The sequence below is a fragment of the Polypterus senegalus genome, chromosome 12, assembly GCF_016835505.1.
Source record: "Polypterus senegalus isolate Bchr_013 chromosome 12, ASM1683550v1, whole genome shotgun sequence".
NCBI classification, from domain to species: domain Eukaryota; kingdom Metazoa; phylum Chordata; class Cladistia; order Polypteriformes; family Polypteridae; genus Polypterus; species Polypterus senegalus.
This window is the reverse complement of record NC_053165.1, coordinates 85,452,508-85,473,387: the sequence shown is the minus strand read 5'-3', so window position 1 is coordinate 85,473,387 and position 20,880 is coordinate 85,452,508. Positions and strand designations below refer to the sequence as shown.

The window sequence follows — 20,880 nt, the reverse complement described above, 5'->3', positions numbered from 1 at the left end:
CTTAAGTTTAAGATTAACTTTAATTTCCTCTTTAATTGTTTATGTGATGAGGGCTACATGGTGTCATGGCATACTTGGTTTAATGGTAACTGGTGGTGGGATCCCAGAGGTTAGTCGCCAGCTGGTGTGTGTGGAAAGCGTTGAATTTTGAGACAGCCTACAGAGAAAAATGGGATTTTTCACACACTATGGAACAAAACACACAGACACACACACACTGGTTATACTGACCTGAGAGAACTGTAGCCTGGCACAGCGCCAGGTAGGACATCACAAATGAGAAAGTCAGAGTGTCAAGAAAACCTGCTGCATGACGCTGAGGTTGGCATGGGGGTTTCTGTCTGTTATAATGATGAAGCACCCTGCTGCTGACATTTTTGCGGGTGCAATGGGTCATGAACTTGACGTCCACATTTAAACCATTTTGAGACGTGAGAGCAGCACAACAGTCCATCCATGTGTCTTGGGATCTCATGTCTTCTGTATCACCCATACTGCACTCTGCAAAGAATAATGGGAGGTGGCAGGTTACATTTGATAGATAGATAGATAGATAGATAGATAGATAGATAGATAGATAGATAGATAGATAGATAGATAGATAGATAGATAGATAGATAGATAGATAGATAGATAGATAGATAGATAGCGTAGTAGGCAAGATTAAAATTTCAGATAGATAGATAGATAGATAGCGTAGTAGGCAAGATTAAAATTTCAGATAGATAGATATCTCAGCTGGATGAAGGTTTGACCTCTGGACACAATAGAAGGTGCCAGGAAATGGACAAGCAGAAGCTGGAGTCCAGGAACAGTTCCATCCCCTATACATTAGGTGGCAGTGGTTCACTGGAGCTGTTCCAGTATGGACACCCACAGGGGTTCAGGAGAACTGGAGTCAGGAAGTGCTACATGGTCGGGGCCCCAGGGTGCCACATGAAGGCTCTGTTGTGTGAGGACTGGCATGGCTCCCAAACAACCCAGAAGTTTTTCCCACAAGTCATGCCAGGTCTTTTATAAAAGGTGTCTGCTGCCTCTCCTCAAGGAGTCAGAAAGCAGCACTAAACTGGAGGCAGAAGGAGAGGAAACAGTTTTTTTGTTGGATTAAATGGATTTAAAAATCTATTATTTGAACCTGTGACTGTGTTGAGTTTTATTGGGTGTGGGACTTGGTGGCGGTCCCAACTGTTTACAATTAAAAATATTTAGCCAATCCCTGCCATGCAGACAACCAGAAATCCTGCCGACTGTGCCAATTTTAGCCAGTAGAGGGTGCACCCCCTGGGTCGTTACAATATAATAGACAGGTAGACAGATATTAAAAGGCATTTTATAATAGACAGCTACAGGAATCTACACAACAAGCTTTACTGGACAGATGGACTCATGTAGTTCCCTCTAACAAGCTTTAATAGCTCAATGGTTTAGATATGAGGATAATTTCAATTATGATTTGAGAAGAAAGAAAAAGCACTACATAATAAACAGGTACAACGTTTCTGTATACAAGATAGGTAAGGCACTATATAACAGGTAGATATATAGATACAAAGACATTACATAATGGATAAATCAAAAGAAACAGCAATATATCATAGATATGGCACATCAACAGCTAAAATCGAGAATACAGCAGATTAGACACATACATAGATTTAAACAGGAATTATATAAGAGATGGATACACACATCTGTCTCTAACCAACTTTAATGGACTTACAGACCCTTAAGCTTCTTCCTCACAAGCCTTCATCGATGAATTGTGCGTCGTACGGAAGCAGATTGCCAAGTTGACAGTCCCGAGCTTCGGCCGATCATATTAACAATTCTTACAGAGAGAGGCTTCAAACAGGTGATCAGAAACGAAAGCCCCCCACAGCAGCCGCCCACGTGGAGCTCACTCAGGTCTCACTTCTGGCGTAGTATGAAGGTAAACTTTGTTCAGAGTGATACCGCGGACTCAAGCGAGTGGGTATTAAGTTCAGTCCTGGGAAGTCTGCCAGTGTGGCCATCAGCCAAATGCCCTGCCGGCCCCAACACCAGAATCCAGAGCAATCATCTGGTGGCAGACATCAGGGGTGATTTTTTTCTTCCAGAAGTTTGCATTTTATTCTTTCCTGCACCTGAGGGCCACCTCTAATTCACGTTGGCCTTGTCTCGTTTCCAAGAATGTCAACATTCCCCCCACGATGCTCATGCCAGCCTAGCACAATTGTGAAGTAATTTTGACTAGCTCTGTGTGTTCACTGTGCTTGATGGGCAGTGATGCACGGTGGCGCAGTGCTAGTGTTGCTGCATCGCCGTAAGGAGACAAGGGTTCACGTCCCGGGTCCTCCCTGTGTGGAGTTTGCATGCTCTCCTCATGTCTGCATGGGTTTCCTCCCACTGGTTAGGTGGACTGGCGATACTAAATTTGCCACAGTGTGTGGTTGGTGAGTGTGTGTGCCCTGTGATAGGCCTTGCACCCTTATGCCAGCTGACCACCACAACCCTGTTCAGGACTAAGTGGGTTAGAAAATGACTGACATATCATGGAACCCCCATTGTAATGTGCATTTCTTTCCTTTTATTTTCCTATCCACTTTTTCCAACATGATGAGCTTTTTCCACTTGTGATGGATGTAAGAAGATCATCCGTCCATCACTTATCTCACACACACACACACAAGATCCTCAGGCTACTGCCATTAATAAGTGCTAGCTTGCCAAAGCAAATAAAACGAAGAACAATCAGACTTGCAAGTTAAGCTTGAACCCATGACCCGCGAACTGTGTGGTGCCCTACTGAAAGCTGAACTGCTATCACCAATTTATCATTGCATTAAGAATACTCAGGGGCAGCACAGTGGCACAGCAGTTAGCACCACTCCATCAAAATTCCAGGGTTTTGGTGTCAACTCACATTCCATGGAGAAGCATGTTAGGTTACTTCTAGTCTAGTTTAGGAGCATGCATGAGTTTGCCTGTAATGGATCCCTACCTCCCCTAGGTGGCATCCCACCTTGCGCTTATTAATGCTGGGATAGCCTCCAAGTCAAGTCGGGGAGCATGCACTGGTGCAGCGCATTGCCACAACCACCACACGACGAAACAACTCAGTCCAGTCCCACCCTCCGGAAGTGACCCTCTATCTACAGCAGCCAGGTGTTACGTGAGCGAACCCCTTGGCCTGGTCCAGCCACTCGGGTCCCCAACAATGAGGGTCCTGATCACCCTCGGGGAAACGCGCCACATGGCCGTAGTGCCGTAACTGATGCTCCCTCACAATGCAGGTCATGTGCCTCATTCGAGACTCCATGAGCAACACAAAGTCAGACCAGCGGTACCCAAGGATTTTCCGGAGAGTCATAGTGCCGAAGGAGTCCAGTCTTCATCTCAGGTCACTGGATAGCATCCATGTCTCACAACCATATAGCAAGACAGGAAGCACCAGGACTTGGACCTTCATCCTTTGGCATAGATATCGGGAGTGCCACACACCCCTTTCCAGTGACCTCATGACCCCCCCATGCTCTCTCAATCCATCTACTGACTTCATAGGAAGAGTCGCCAGAGACCTGAATGTCACTGCCGAGGTAAGTAAACCTCTTGACTTATAGCCTCCATCTTCTGTTAATTCAATACTGAGAAGAAAAATAAAACCAATTCACAAAGTGTATGGATGGAGGGTGTGGCTCCCCATCTTTGAGGTCAATCCCACGTCCATCGCGTCCTCCAAAGTTGGCTGATCAGCCGTTCAAAATGCTCGTCCTCATCTTCTCCCACGTTGGACTAAACCCAGAGCGCAGTCACACCATTTTGTTGAACAGCTTGAGTCAAGCAACATGGAAGAGGGGCAGATCTGCCGTGAACACATAACTCATTTTATAGGAACTCCCCGAGCTTGTATCTCAATTACGCCGCTGTTCCAGAGCGAGACCCCAGAGATCCTGTTGTCATTTATATTATACAACTCAAACAAAATGAGCTGCCACCAACCTGGCTGTGCTTTAGAAATTCTGTGATTTTTATTATTATTTTTTTTTTACATAATGCAAGCCCAAATGAAAATGGCATCAAAACCTGTGGTGTATTTAGCATGCACAGGGAAACGCAAATCAAATAAACTGCAAATTGCTTGAAAACATCCTCTTAGCCAATTATGCCTGAAGGAAGTCAATCAGACATGCAACATTATGCATCTTTTGAGATCGCAAAATTACATCATCATCATCATCAAAAGTACACACCAGAATATTCTACAGTATGACCCTATATTCACTCACTGGCCACTTTATTAGGTACACCTGTTCAACTGCTTGTTAAAGCAATCGGCCAATCACACGGCAGCAAACTCACTGCATTTCGGCCTGTAGACCTTGTCAAGATGACCTGCTGAAGTTCAAACCGAGCATCAGGTTGGGGAAGAAAGGGGACTGAAGTGACTTTGAACGTGACATGGTTGTTGGTACCAGACGGGCTGGCCTGAGCATTTCAGAAACTGCTGATCTACTGGGATTTCCACGCACAACCATCTTTAAGGTTTACAGTGAATGGTCTGAAAAATGGAAATTATCCAGTGAGTGGCAGTTCTGTGGGCCTCGTTGATGCCAGAGGAGAATGGCCAGACTGGTTGGAGCTGATAGAAAGGCAACAGGAACTCAAATAAGCACTCGTTACAACCGAGGTGTGCAGAAGAGCATCTCTAAACACACAACATGTTGAACCTTGAAGCAGATGGGCTACAGCAGCAGACCACCACTCTTGGGTGCCACTAAGAACAGGCAACTGAGGCTACAATTCATATGGCCTCACCAAAACTGGACAACAGAAGATTGGAATAATGTTGCCTGGTCTGACGAATCTCGATTTCTGTAGCGACTTTCAGATGGTTGGGTCACAATTGGGTGTCAACAACATGAAAGTATGGATCCATCCTTCCTTGTATCAACAGTTCAGGTTTCTGATGGTGTAATGGTGTGGGGTTGTATTTTGTTGGCACACTTTGGACCCCTTAGTAGCAACTGAGCATCATTTAAATACCACAGCCTACCTGAGTATTGCTTATGACCATGTCCATGCCTTTATGACCGCAATGTCACTTTCTGCAGGATAACACGCCAAGTCACAAAGCTCAGATCATCTCCGACTGGTTCCTTGAACGTGAGAACGAGTTCACTGGACTCAAATGGCCTCCACAGTCACCAGATCTCCATCCAACAGAGCACCTTTGGGATGTGGCGGAACAGGAGATTCAATTCATGGAAGTGCAGCCAACTAATCTGCAGCAACTGCGTGACGCTATCAGGTCAATATGGACCAAAATCCATGAGGAATGTTTCCAGCACCTAACTGAATCTGTGCCATGAAGCTCTGAAGTCAAAAGGGAGCCCAACCCAGTACTAGCAAGGTGTACCTAATAAAGTGGCCAGTGAGTCCATACATGCAAGTGTGAATTTCACTGTACCCTACAAACCTATTCATCTATGGAGATAATCCAACAAACCCTGAAATGTTAGAGGAGCACCCTCCATCCATCCATTTTCCAACCCGCTGAATCCGAACACAGGGTCACAGGGGTCTGCTGGAGCCAATCCCAGCCAACACAGGGCACAAGGCAGGAACCAATCCCGGGCAGGGTGACAACCCAGGACACACACAAACACACCCACACTAATAATAAATAAACTCATACAAACCACCAGAAACCTTAATCAAGTGCCCATCAGGTTTGGGAACCATAAAGACTGGACTATGACATTCATGTATCACATGTAATTTAAGCTTCTACTTCTTGACCAATGACAGTTCTTCTGGCCTCAGGATTTCTATATACTGTAACATGCCATATTATGAACTTTTGAGTCCTCCTAGATTTGATCTGCATTGAAACATATGCAGTCAACTATGGACCCCTAGGTCCATTCATTTTAGGAACTTTCTTTTTCTTTTACAGTGGTAGAACCGTCTACATTGAAGGCATGACCCAAAGCTGGACGGTATATGAGACCACAGCAGGACGACCAGTCCTAAGAAAACACAAACTTGTTTTGTGTTTCAGAGCAATGCTATGCCTGAACCTTGTCAATATTTTTTTTAATTGTGGTTTGATCAGACCATTGCCCACCAGACAGCCAACGTAAGGTGTGTCTGACATGCCAAATGTCCACTTTTTGGAATCAGCTGTCAGTCCAGCCTCTCTCAGGTGGTCTTAATCTGCCTAAAGGTTTACAAGATGACAGTTCTAGTCTTTGATAGACAAGAGGTAGAAGCAAGTGCCACCTGGCTCCACTTCAGCCACTGCCGATCACAACCTAATAATGGGGTCACCACAGCCATGGAAAAATGAAATGTCATCAGGGAAGGTGAAAAATATTTCAACACCTCCAACTAATTGATTTAGAATAAACAACTGAATGCCAAAACCAAGGTCTGCATGCTTCAAACCACCAAAGTGTAAAATATAATGGGGGAAAAAAATATATCAATCACAACATGCAGGGCTAACTCGTCTAAATGGGGCCAATTACGAATCAACCAATTGGCACGTGGGAGGAAAACCCCGACAGATGACAAGGAAATGTGCATAGAGAATGTGACCGAGCATTGGATTTGAAGCCACTACAATTAATCTGTTAGGAAGCAGAAAGTGCGACTGTGCCACCTTCAACACAGGGGGGAAAACACACATAAAAAAGTTAAAACTTTCATCTTCCAGTATTCTGTTAAGGACCCAGAAAGAGTCCATCTTGATGGAAACAAGAAGTTTACTTTTTAAGTTTTTTTACTTTCTCATATATGAAGAATAGGGAAAGTATTGAAATCGTCCAAATATTCGACCTCGAGATTTTGATGAATCTCAACATATTAGATCTCCCAGAGTCTGATGTACAGTACTTTCTTGGAGGGAAACAATTGTAATCATCAAAAATTTGACCTCAAGATTTTGACGAATCTCGATGTTTTAGACATCGTTGAGTCCGATTTACTTTCTCGTAGGGAAAGTATTGTAATCGTCCAAAAATTCAACTTCAAGATTTTGATGAATCTTGATATTTTAGACCTTCCTGAGTCCAATTTACTTTCTCGTAGGGAAAGTATTGTAATCGTCCAAAAATTCAATCTCAAGATTTTGATGAATCTCAATGTTCTACCCTCCCTGAGTCCAGCTTACTTTCTCATAGAGAAAATATTGTAATCGTCCAAAAATGTGACCTTGAGATTTTGATGAATGTCGACATTTTAGACCTCCTCGAGTCCAACACCATGAGGAAGAGGAAAAGCTAAGGATTAGGATTGTGGCCAGGGGATTACCTGTCCTGAAGGGTAGGTGGTATGGCTGCTGGCATCCATCGGTCTTCTTACTCACCTATCTGAATCATAGGAGGCCATAGCATATCATTGCAGCCTCCAAAAGACCGACAAAACCCGGCCCCAAAAATGAGAAACAGACTTATGCTAAGTATAGGGAAACTATTGGAATTGTTCGAAGATTTGATGTCAAGATTTTGATGAATCTCAGCGTTTTAGACCTCCCTGACTTTCTCGTATACGAAGTATAGGGAAAGTATTGGAATCATCCAAAAATTCGATTTTGATAAATCTCGACATAATTGACCTCTCTGAGTCCGGAAATACTAATTTTTGGAATTATGTCTTTCTGTGTGTGTGTGTGTTTGTATAAACACGATAACTTGAGTTTGCTTACGCTTAGGTCAACCAAATTTTACATACGAGTATTGAGTACAAAATGTAGATTTCTATCACCTTTTTGGCTAATTCCGCTAACCGGAAGTGGTACTTTACCTTTTATTCAAGAAGCTGAAGAGTGCGATTTATTAAACTTTATAATAATTGCTCAATATATTATTAATTTGATTGGTTGTTGATGGTTCTTTAATGCACATAATATAAAAATAGAATCATTGTCTTGCGGTTTACTCCTCAAATATCCATCCTCATATATGAGTATACGAGAAAGTCGATGGTAAATATCAGGAGTGGTCTCCTAACAATTTCAAGAAAAAAAAAAAAATGTAAAAGATAAATTTCTTTCAAATCCAACCCATGCCACTCTTTCCATTGTTCCATTTTAAACAGAACAGCTGATCCTCCGAGTCCCCCATCACGGATTCCTTGTACTTACAGAATGGCGTCCTGTCACGCTTGGTGACCGTGTGCGGCGTTCATCCTTTAAAATCTCATATCGGTGTTGCTCTCCTAGTTTAGACATTGAGACTACATCTCTGCTCTCATTTTTTCCAAATTTCTTTTTTTTTTTCCCCTCACCAACCCCTGACGCCTCTCAGAGCACATGCCAAATCAAATTACACCACCTGGAAAACGGCTCCCCCCAGATGGTCGCTACCAATAGGGTTATCCCCACGCATAATGAAATGCGATCCCGACTGGAACTTTCTTTTTTTTTTTTTTTTCCCCCAACCCGTATGAGAAATGCCATCCCGAGACTTCAGTGCCACCTCAAAATTCTCAGCTTCTAGAACTGGCAAACCCTATGTGATAATGAATGTGTTGAAATCCACGGGGAGCAAATTCCAAGCTTTCTGTGGTTTGCAGCCCCGACTGCATTTTATTTATTTATTTTTCCCCCCCACCTACCTGCTGATCGAATGGAACACGTCATACTATGCAGCCCGCGGCCAACATGGGGTGTCCCGGGTGAATAACGAGACCAGATGACTTTGTGACGGGCACAGTTGCAAGAGGGTTAATTTCGATGGGCATTCAAAAATCCTCTTTTACAATTCTTTATTCCCTGCGAAATCCTGGTTCGACCAAAGTCCATTTTTAAAAACAGGCTTCCTTGCATGGTGTTCTTTCACAAATGCCAAGTCTCGCGTAAAGGAAAAGGGGGTGGAGGGGGGCACAACACATCACAGAGGCTCTATTTATAAAGCTTTGCTTAACAGCTAGCCTTTTCAACTTCTGACAGGTTCTAATGATCTTATAACCACTGTTAAGTAAACCTTTAAAAACAGTGAGGGGAGAAGAAAAAAAAAAAAAAGAAATCCCAGAGGTGTCAAAAGCCCCCCCGGGCAAGACAGAGCTAACTAGTGTGTTTGGGAGGGGACGAAGGCAAGGGACACACAGGACGTACCTTAGGGACAGTGGAAACTCTGCCTGCCTGTCACTGTGAAGGACGCGCCATTTGTCAGCAGCCCTGGTTACCGAGTGGACCCTCGCCGATTGTGCTTCACTGCACTTGGGTCTCTGTGGGCACCCTGGTGTAAAAGGCATTCGTTAACTCTCAGGGAGACCCCCCGTGGCAGAACATCAATCCTCTCCGTGTTTTAATTATAACACTGGAGTTCAGGCTTACTTGTCACGTGTCTGTGGATCCGTGAGATTGCAGCTTGCAGGTCACCCACTGACTAGCAACGATGACAATGAAAAGAGCACCGACATCAGGTGGCCGTTAAAGACGATGAACATCTGAAGATAAAAACTGTCTCGGAAACCTCAGAGTGAGTATGTCTGATCTGAGAATGGAAGAAGGTGAGGAATGACCAGAAGGATGGCTGAGCAACACTTCTGACACTCGTAGCTTGTCTTCTGCTTTCATCTCACTCGTCAACCTCTCCGACTGTTGATCACTTTGTAACCATGCTTTTCAGGAAAAGGTGGCCGTCGTCAGCAGACAATTCAACTGGCCAGTCTGCTCTCTCTTGAATACGCCACAACATTCACCTCTTTCTCCTTTCTCTCTACCATTGATGTTTCCAACCGCCACTCTAGTCGCCCTAATAGATGCCCACTTGACCTCATCTCTTCAAATCTCCTCTAGGCTCTCTCTTTCTTACTAATCTCTGCAGTTACCGAGAAGGCCCTAATAACTCATCCTCTCAAGAAGCCCACACTTGACCCATCTCAAGTAAGTAATTATTGGCCAGTCTCTCCTCTCCTTTCTATCCAAAAGACTTCAACGTGCCATCTCTGACCAAATCTCTTCCTTTCTTCTACAAAAACACACTGCTTGATCCCACTCAATCAAGGCTTCAAGAGGGGCCTTTCCACCAACACAGTCCCACTTGCCTTTGTTGACATTTCTTCTCCTTGAATGTGTCATCTGCAACCAAAACTCTTCCTTCATGTAAAGTTCAACTCATAGTTTATTAATGCGAGTTGGAGCATTTATTAAAATAATCTCCATATGGGTTATTTCTATCACTATACAGATAGGGTAAGATGAGGTCTACGAGGTACGGCATCCTGATGAGGAGAAGGAGCCAGAAGAAGGTCCTGACTCTCCAGAATATTCCACCAGTCTCTCAAAACATTGCACTGCAAGGGGAATGAGTGCCGCCAGTCAGTAATCATTCACACAGCCCACAGAGATAATTGCCATCTTTCTGAAGCGCAGACCACACATTCTCTAACTGAGGCATCACAAATGTCCACAAAATGGCCGCTAATTGGTAGCTACAAAGCTCTCTAATTCACTGATGCTTTTGGTAGGTCGTCAGATTAAACCCCACGCAGCATCAATCTGTTAAGAAGTGAGAAGACCAAACAACAGTCGTGTTAACTCAAAAATTGGGTATAAGCAGGGATAACATACATACTGTACATACACACATTGTCACAGTAGAGGTTCTGATCCACCTCAGGTACCACTCTAAACACCAGGTTAAAGTCCAAAACTCTTATTTTCTTATTACACAGTGCACCAAGCACCTTCCACTCTACACTATTCATAAACACTACAATAATCACACAATCCTCCTCTCCCAGACACAGCTACCCTTCCTCCCAGCGTCCTTTTATTCCCCCTGACCCGGAGGTGGTCCTGCCCCACAGTCCACAAGTCCTTATCACTTCCGGGTCAGGGTAAAAGTCCCTCTCTTCAACCTGGCAGTACGTCATCTCCTGTTCACGTGACCAGGTTATAGGGCACATAAGAGTTCATGAGCCCCCCTACAGCGACTCCCTGTGGTTCCCAGGGTATCCAGCAGGGCTGTGTATAAAACCTACAAAGTCCATAAGGCCCTGCTGGAACTCGGGGCACGTCCATGCTGACGGGAGAGCTCCTCCTGGCGGCCAGGGGATGAGGGCTGGAAAGTCTGGCCGGACACTCATCACAACATACACATACTGTACATTATACATATATACACATATACATACATAACAGTTTGGTCCATAAATATTTGGACAGAGACAACTTTTTTCTAATTTTGGTTCTGTACATCACCACAATGAATTTTAAATGAAACAACTCAGATGCAGTTGAAGTGCAGACTTTCAGCTTTAATTCAGTGGGTTGAACAAAACGATTGCATAAAAATGTGAGGCAACTAAAGTATTTTTTTAACACAATCCCTTCATTTCAGGGCTCAAAAGTAATTGGACAAATTAAATAACTGGAAATAAAATGTTCATTTCTAATACTTGGTTGAAAACCCTTTGCTGGCAATGCCAGCCTGAAGTCTTGAACTCCTGGACATCACCAGATGCTGGGTTTCCTCCTTTTTAATGCTCTGCCAGGCCTTTACTTTCAGTTGCTGTTTGTTTGTGGACCTTTCTGTCCAAAGTTTAGTCTTCATCAAGTGAAACGCCTGCTCAGTTGGGTTAAGATCAGGTGACTGACTTGGCCATTCAAGAATTTTCCACTTCTTTGCTTTAATAAACTCCTGGGTTGCTTTGGCTGTATGTTTTGGGTCATTGTCCATCTGTATCATGAAACGCCCGCCGCCCAATCAATTTGACGTCATTTAGCTGGATTTGAGCAGACAGTATGTCTCTGAACACCTCAGAATTCATTCGGCTGCTTCTGTCCTGTGTCACATCATCAATAAACACTAGTGTCCCAGTGCCGCTGGCAGCCATCACACTGCCTGACTCCACCGTGTTTTACAGATGATGTGCTATGCTTTGGATAATGAGCTGTTCCACGCCTTCTCCATACTTTTTTCTTGCCATCATTCTGGTAGAGGTTGATCTTGGTTTCATCTGTCCAAAGAATGTTTCTCCAGAACTCTGCTGGCTTTTTTAGATGTTCTTTAGCAAAGTCCAATCTAGCCTTTCTATTCTTGAGGCTTATGAGTGGCTGGCACCTTGCAGTGCACCCTCTGTATTTACTTTCATGCAGTCTTCTCTTTATGGTAGACTTGGATATCGATACGCCAACCAAGCCCTGGAGAGTGTTGTTCACTTGGCTGGCTGTTGTGAAGGGGTTTCTCTTCACCATGGAAGTGATTCTACGATCATCCACCACTGTTGTCTTCCGTGGACGTCCAGGTCTTTCTGCGTTGCTGAGTTCACCAGTGCTTGCTTTCTTTCTCAGGATGTACCAAACTGTAGATTTTGCCACTCGTAATATTGTAGCAATTTCTCCGATGGGTTCTTTCTGTTTTCACAGCTTAAGGATGGCTTCTTACACCTGCATGGAGAGCTCCTTTGACCGCATGTTGTCTGTTCACAGCAGAATCTTCCACATGCAAGCAGCACACCTCAAATCAACTGCAGGCCTTTTATCTGCTTAATTGATAAGACATAACGACGGACTTGAACACACCTGCCCATGAAATAGCCTTTGAGTCAATTGTCCAATTACTTTTGAGCCCCTGAAATGAAAGGATTGTGTTAAATAAATACTTTAGTTGCCTCACATTTTTATTCAATCGTTTTGTTCAACCTGCTCAATGAAAGCTGAAAGTCTGCACTTCAACTGCATCTGAGTTGTTTCATTTAAAATTCATTGTGGTGACGTACAGAACGAAAATGAGAAAAAAGTTGTCTCTGTTCAAATATTTATGGACCTAACTGTACATGCATGCACACATACATATACATATATATACACACATATATACATACATATACATATACATACATATATACATATACATATATATACATATACATACATATATACATATATATATACATATATACATATATATACATATATACATATATATACATATACACATACATATACATATATATATACTAGGGGGCTTTGCCCCTGCTCACTTCGCTCTTTATTTGGGAACTTAAAATGAGGAAAACATACAAATTTATGAAAGCTGAGAGCGCAGGAACTGTGTCAGTCAAAAGCATTCACACAAATGAGAGGTGGGAGGACCACCGTGGGCGTGGCTAAGAGGAGGGCGGGATTTGAAAAAATCTCATGGCCAAAGTCTCATCTCGTGGGACTTGAAAAAATCTCTCGTCAATAATCTCATCTCTAGATTTTCTTTTCTATACTACACACACACACACACACACTAATTGTGGAACAATATTGTGGTTTTCGTTTAACTTTTTTTTTGATAATTTTAGTGCTATCATTACATTTCCATTTTGCGTATTTTTTCATGACCATCATTACCTTTTTGCGTTTTAGGTTTTAAATATCACCCGAGGATAATGAAAGATAATAAAAGGCGCTGGACTAGTGATGCGGGTTAACCATCTCCTCTGATTTGTGTCAATGAGCAAAACTAAAATCTCCGTGACACGACAACATTTTTAGAAAAGAGTATTTTGAGTTATGTTTAAGTTTTTGTTAAAGAAGAATTCATTAAGGTTTGGTTTTTTTTATTTCTCTATACCGATTGGTTTTGACAAGTTAATGTTTATTTTCGTATCCTTCTATATATTTTTTTTCTTCTCACAACGCTCTCATTTCATTGCATGACTGTAGTTGTCACTTTCGTGATGATGTCAATACAGTGGCATCTCTTCTATGACTTGTCCCATGGTTGGATCGCATCAGTTAGTTTCTTCTTTAAAGTAGGCCTAACATCGGACTATCATTTTGGGTTTTTTTGGTTGCTTTTCTGATGGACTATCAGCTTTTTGGCTACGACTTCTGCCATCTCCAGGATGGTTCAGGGAGGGGCAACCCCTTTCAAGACATTTGTTGTCATAACAGGCAGGAATGGGAGAATTAAGACTCCCAAACACGTAAAATGATCCCATCCAGCAACAGCAACATTTATTTATAGAGCACATCTTCTTACAAATAACGCGTTATGATCAGGGCTGAACTTTGGGGTCTTTTCCTATACTGGAAGCCATTTTGCATACCATTGTTAGGGTTGTGTCTTGCATTTCTAGGGATGTGGCCTCTGGGGTCGTGACCTCAAATTCATCAGCAGATGGGATAAAAGGTCGGCGTTTGCACTGAGCTTTAGGCCATCTGCAGAGCGATCCTTCTAAACCGTATTGTATTTTCTTCGTGACTGATGCTCGCGCCTTGCCTGGTTTTCACCTTATTGACTGAATTTTTGCCCCTCGTCTGTATTTTGGTCGTTTTATTTTATGTTTGTTTTGCCTTTGTCATGCATCTCCAGGTTAAATTCAAGAAGGCAGTCACCGGTTTTCCTGCCAAGTGAGGACACAATGCAGCTCAAAGTGCTTTAAAAAGATGTGAAAGAGGAAGCTATAAGAAAAGAAAAAGATTATTAATGAATAAGTAACAGAAAAAAATAATTTATACAATCTTATAAAGCATAAATAAATAATTAGCAGAAAGGTAGTGTCCTTATATACAACATCTTAATGTAAATCTCTAAAGATGAGTCCAGAGAGAAGGTCAGATGGCTGGTCAGGTCAGGCTGGGGTGCCCACCACATCACAAAACAGCTCGGGATCCTGGTTGGCAAAGGCAGACAGGTGGTCTAATCCCACCCTCCTGAATTGACTATCTCCTGCAGGCAGGTGTCACGTGGGCGTCCCCTTGGCCTGGTCCAGCCTCTCAGGTCCTTAACAATGATCCCCCTCGGGGAGTCGCGCCACATGGCCGCAGTGCCGTAACTGACGTTCCTTCACAATGTCATTCATGTGCCTCAATTAGGACTCCGTGAGCAACACAAAGTCACACCAGCGGTACCCAAAGACCCTCAGAAGGGACACAGCACTGAAGGAGTCCAGTCTTCATCTCAGGTCACTGCATAGCGCCCATGTCTCGTAACCAGGAAGCAGCAGGAGTCTAATGACATGGACCTTCATCCTTTTGCATAGATATCAGGAGCGCCACGCACCCCTTTCCAGCGACCTAATGACCGCCTCCATGCTCCCGCCAATATGTCTACTGACTTCATAGGTCACTAGAGACATGAATGTCACCACCGAGATCGACACTCTCTCCGCAGACAGACACACTGCCAATGGCCGTGCTCAGGAGGTCATTAAAGGCCTGGATGTTGGTTTTTAGCAGGACCCTTGCAAGTCCAGACCCTCAGACCTCTCACGAGTCCTAATCAGAGCCTCCATTGACTCCGTGAAAATCACAACAATGTCATCAAAGTCAAGATCAGCGAATCTCTCTTCACCAACAGATGGATCCCCCCCAGTCCATGCAAGCACTGAACAGAGTAGGACCCCTGATGTACCCCCAGAATCAACTGGGAAAAACCACAGAGAGTCTGCTGCCACTTACAGTACCAGCGTACAGGCCGGCCATGACATCCAGCAACATCGGGGGGGATCCTACAAAGTCTCAGGATGTTCCTCAGGGTTAGCTCGATCGACTGAGACCCCTCGCTTACTCTCTTGAGAGCCCCGACCACAACCTCCATTGACTCCACGAAGATCACAGCATCAACAGCAAAGTCAAGATCCGTGAATCTCTCTTCACCAACAGACGGACCCCCACGACCCCACCCAGTCCATGCCAACACTGAACAGAGTAGGAACAGAGCAGACTCCTGACAAAGCCCAGAATCAAGTGGGGGAAAAACACAGAGATAGTCTGCCTCCACTCTGCACAGCAGTCACAGTACCAGTGTACAGGCCGGCCATGACATCCAGCAACTTCGGGGGGATCCCGCAAAGTCTCAGGCTGCCCCACAGGGTAACTCGATCAACTGAGTCAAACGACAATGTCTGCTAAGAAACTCTACCAATATTCACTTTTACGCTCAGTACCCACAGTGCCAGGTGATGAGGATGGAACAGGACTAGAAATGGGGACATTAGAGGGTCAGCTCAGGTTGGACGGGTGGGAGACAAAGTCAGAGAGGCGAGATGGTGTTGGTCTGGACATGAGCCGAGGAGAGATGAGGGGTATATTGGGAGAGGGGAGCGGACAGGGAAGAGGAAGGCCTAAGAGAAGGTTTATGGATGTGCTGAGAGAGGACATGCAGATGATGGGGGTGACAGAACAAGATGACGAGGACAGAAAGATAAGGAAGGAGATGAACGGGAGCAGCCGAAAGAAGAAGAAGATCAGCCAATAAACTGACAGAAAAAAAAAAAAAGATAAAGTGAAGTACTGTACCTGTGATGGACTGGCATCCTGCCCAGAGTTGGGTCCCGCTTTACACCCTGTGAAAGGTAGGATAAGCCGAGAAACCCGTGACCCTGTTCAGGAATAAGCGGGTTAGAAAATAAATGACTGTAGTACTTGGATTAATTTTTTTCATAACATATTTCATATTTTATTCACGCGAAAAACAACAAAGGCTGCTAAGAAACTCTACCGATAATTACTTTTACGCTCCACGAGAACCCTCAGTGCCAGGATGCAGTCGATGGTAGACTTCGTGGCGTAAAACCAGACTGCTCCGGCCGCTGGTAGGTGAGCAAGTGATCACGGATCCTATTGAGGATGACCCTAGCAAGGCACCATTGACCGGGACACCGTGCAGGTGAACCCCCATTGCCTTTCCAGATAGGGAGGAAGGAAAAACAAAAACGTGCAGGGGTTACAAGGTCAAAAGACCACCCCGGCCCACACCAGGTATCTTTATAGCATCAGGTTTGTGCCTCAACTGCTCTCTCACAGCTAGTTCAGAGCTCTCAAGAGCAGCGTATTACCCACAAACTGGGTCTGCTGTTTCCACTCCACCTCTTCTCTTTCTTTTGGGTTTTATTATCTAAAATGTCAGATACCCTGAAAATACATTTTCCTGCCAAAAAACAAAATGTGGACTGTTGACATGGCTACCTAACATTCCACTTGTGTTTGAAACTCTTAACTGCCGCCTACTGCATGAATAACCAATTGACGATGACAGGAGCGGCGAACGGCACAATAAGTGCGTCTACTGCACTGCTGGGAGCAAATTCCACTCGAATTGCTGATTGAATAATATTTGTTCTTATACAGCCATATTTCCAAATTGGTTGCAGAATTAAAATAACCCACAAAATTGTAATACGAGTTATCCGATATCCATCCATTATTGGAAATGCATGTTGAGGGTGCGTGCATTTAAATGTCCCAGCCAGCATCAGACCCAAGGCCGGCGTACCACCGACGGGACGACAGACTTGCTTAAGACGGCAGCGCATTAAAAATAAAACAGTTTGGCTGACCACTTATCCCATGACTAACATCACTGACAAGCACTAATGAATCAGACCTCCATTAATCAAAATCACATGCACTCAATTTATGCCGGAATGGGAATACCGTCCTCCACGTGGAAGCCGCAGTATCGGATTGCGAGGCTCGCACAACACAACTCTGAGCGTGGACTGTGTAGGCTGCTCTCCTCAAATTGACGTTAACTGGCTTTGAGGGGGTTGCCTACAAAATTTTAAATTCTTGATATGCACTTTCTAATCCTGGATCATTTCCTGCTTGTATGATGAGCCACAGCATGAAGTTATGGGAAAGAGTAGAGGAAGCTCAGTTAAGAAGTGAGGTGGTGATTAGTGAGCAGCAGGATGGTTTCATGCCAAGAAAGAGCACCACAGATGCGATGTTTGCTCGGAAGATGTTGATGGAGAAGTGGAGAGAAGGTCAGAAGGAGTTGCATTGCGTCTTTGTGGACCTGGAGAAAGCAAATGACAGGGTGAGGAGAGGAGCTGTGGTATTGTATGAGGAAGTCGGGAGTGGCAGAGAAGTACGTAAGAGTTGTACAGGATATGTACGAGGGGAGTGTGACTGTGGTGAGGTCTGTGGTAGGACTGACGGAGGTGGGATTACATCAGGGATCGGCTCTGAGCCCTTTCTTATTTGCAATGGTGATGGACAGGTTGACAGACGAGATTAAACAGGAGTCCCCGTGGACCGTGATGTGTGCTGATGACATTGTGATCTGTAGCGATAGTAGGGAGCAGGTGGAGGAGACCCTGGAGAGGTGGAGATATGAGAGGAGAGGAATGAAGGTCAGTAGGACCACCAAGACAGAATACATGTGTGTGAATGAGAGGGAGGTCAGTGGAGTGGTGAGGATGAGGGAGTAGAGTTGGCGAAGGTGGATGAGTTTAAATACTTGGGATCAACAGTATAGAATAACGGGGATTGTGGAAGAGAAGTGAAGAAGAGAGTGCAGGTAGGGTGGAGTGGGTGGAGAAGAGTGTCAGGAGTGATTTGTGACAGACGGGTATCAGCAAGAGTGAAAGGGAAGGTCTACAGGATGGTAGTGAGACCAGCAATGTTATATGGGCAGGAGGCGGTGGCACAGGAGACAGAGCTGGAGGTGGCAGAGTAAATGATGTTAAGATGTGCACTGGGGGTGACGAGGATGGGCAGGATTAGAAATGAGGACATTAGAGGGTCAGCTCAGGTTGGGAGACAAAATCAGAGAGGCGAGATTGTGTTGGTCTGGACATGTGCAGAGGAGAGATGCTGGGTATATTGGGAGAAGGGTGCTAAGGATAGAGCTGACAGGGAAGAGGAGAAGAGGAAGGCCTAAGAGAAGGTTTATGGATGTGGTGAGAGAGGACATGCAGGTGATGGGGGTGACAGAGCAAGATGGAGAGGACAGGAAGATATGGAAGAGGATGATCTGCTGTGGCGACCCCTAACGAGAGCAGCCGAAAGAAAAGATGATTAGCCAATAAACTGACAGAAAAATGCTTTTTAAAAAAAAGATAAAGTGAAGTACTGTACCTGTGATGGACTGGCATCCTGCCCAGAGTTGGGTCCTGCTTTATACCTTATGCTAGGTGGGATAAGCCCAGAAACCCCTACGACCCTGTTTAGGAATAAGCGGGTTAGAAAATAACTGAATGTAGTACATTGATTAATTTTTTTCATTACTTATTTTTTTATATTTTATTCATCACAATTTTCATTACATCAATATTTAGTTGCTGTAGCCTCCTTAGCCCAGTCCAGTGGCTTTACTGTCCTATCATCAGTACACCGTATTGGAGCATACAGTGGCACAAAATTATGATTTATATATATCGTGTGTGTGTGTGTGTGTGTGTGTGTGAGCGTTCACAAATTGTTTTACAGTTGATCGTATGAAAAAAGGCATGCAGGTTATGATTTTTAAAACTGCTTTATTATCTCCAAAGGTTTAAGACGACAAATACAAATGAATACAATAATAAATAAATAATAAACTCCTTGTTTTTCGTACTCACAACTGCAAACATACTTTTGCCCATCCCTGTATACATAGATAGATATATCTATAGATACAGACAGATAGATATATGTGTATATATACCTCTCTCTCTCTCTCTCTCTCTCTCTCTCTCTCTCTCTCTCTCTCTCTCTCTCTCTCTCTCTCTCTCTCTCTCTCTCTCTCTCTCTCTCTCTCTCTCTCTCTCTCTCTCTCTCTCTCTCTCTCTCTATATATATATATATAGATATAGATATAGATATAGATATATATATATCTATATCTATATACAGTACAGGCTAAAAGTTTGGACACACCTCGTCATTCAATGTGTTTTCTTGATTTTCATGACCATTTACATTGGTAGATTCTCACTGAAGGCATCAAAACTATGAACACATGTGGAGTTATGTACTTAACAAAAAAAGGTGAAATAACTGAAAACATGTTTTATATTCCAGTTTCTTCAAAACAGCCACCCTTTGCTCTGATTACTGCTTTGCACACTCTTGGCATTCTCTCGATGAGCTTCAACAGGTAGTCACCTGAAATGGTTTTCACTTCACAGGTGTGCCTTCTCAGGGTTATTTAGTGGAATTTCTTGCTTTATCAATGGGGTTGGGACCAGCAGTTGTGTTGTGCAGAAGTCAGGTTAGTTGGACGATCATTTATTTTTCAACAGGACAATGACCCCAAACACACCTCCAGGCTGTGTAAGGGCTATCTGACCAAGAAGGAGAGTGATGGAGTGCTGGAAATGGTCATGAAAATAAAGAAAACACATTGAATGAGGAGGTGTGTCCAAACATTTGGCCTGTACTGTATCTATCTATCTATCTATCTATATATATACACACATCTATATCAATATACATACACAAATACATATATCTAAATATCTATCTATATATTTCTCTCTCTATATATATCTACAGCTATCAATATCTCTTTCTCTCTCAGGTAGAAAGACACTGGAAGTGACATCAGTGATATCCTTGCTGTCAATGACCCGGTCTGCAGAGAGAGGAAGGGAGTAAGGCATTAAAACACAGTGCCACACAGTGGTGTGGCTGTATAATTACAGTCACTAGAGCCTGCCCCCTATGCGCACACACACATTACCCCTCTGCTGCCAGTTCAACATTCAAACTCCAACTGGTCCTTGAGTAAGTCGCCTTCACCCCACCTGGAATTAAAGTGTAAAAATATTAAACAAACAATTGAATTGCATCCAAGTGTTTTTAAAGTGTTTTGAGACGATCTTTCTGTAAAGGACAGGGTTATACAAAAAAAGTCAAGGTTATTTGCTTAACTCGGAGGGCCGTATTGGCAGCAGGTTTTCTCTGGTTAAGTAAATTATCTGGATGAGAAAAAAGTGAAGGACTGAGAATTACTCACACACTTTAGGCTTCAAATCATTTGGATGATATCCTTGGAAAGAGAAAAATAAACCTGCAATATAAGAATGACCTGACATGGCCTGCTAAAGCCCACTGTGGCACGCCTGTGTGATTTTGGGCTACACACACAAACTCTTTATTGTATGCCAGGATGAAAACACTAACATCTGGTATTGGCAAGGACTTGTTTCTAATTAAGTCAAAAACCTGCAGCCACTGCTACC

At 43.7% G+C, this 20,880-nt stretch overlaps 1 protein-coding gene across 2 annotated transcripts in view; it reads right to left on the bottom strand.

Annotated features, from left to right (window-relative positions):
- LOC120541271 (cell surface hyaluronidase-like) overlaps positions 1–8,146 on the bottom strand; it is a 149,997-nt gene extending 141,851 nt beyond the window's left edge. The window contains exons 1-2 of one of the 2 annotated variants that reach the window (XR_005635975.1): positions 8,126–8,146; positions 232–501 (exon numbers count right to left, since the gene is read on the bottom strand). Coding sequence is in view for 1 of the 2 variants with exons in the window: in XM_039772747.1 (XP_039628681.1) it covers positions 232–493 (262 nt within the window). In the remaining variant the exon portion in view is untranslated. Of the gene's footprint in view, positions 1–231; positions 502–8,125 lie in introns of those variants that run through there. The other variant, XM_039772747.1, reaches the window with a different exon arrangement.
- Between the last annotated feature and the right edge of the window lie 12,734 nt (positions 8,147–20,880).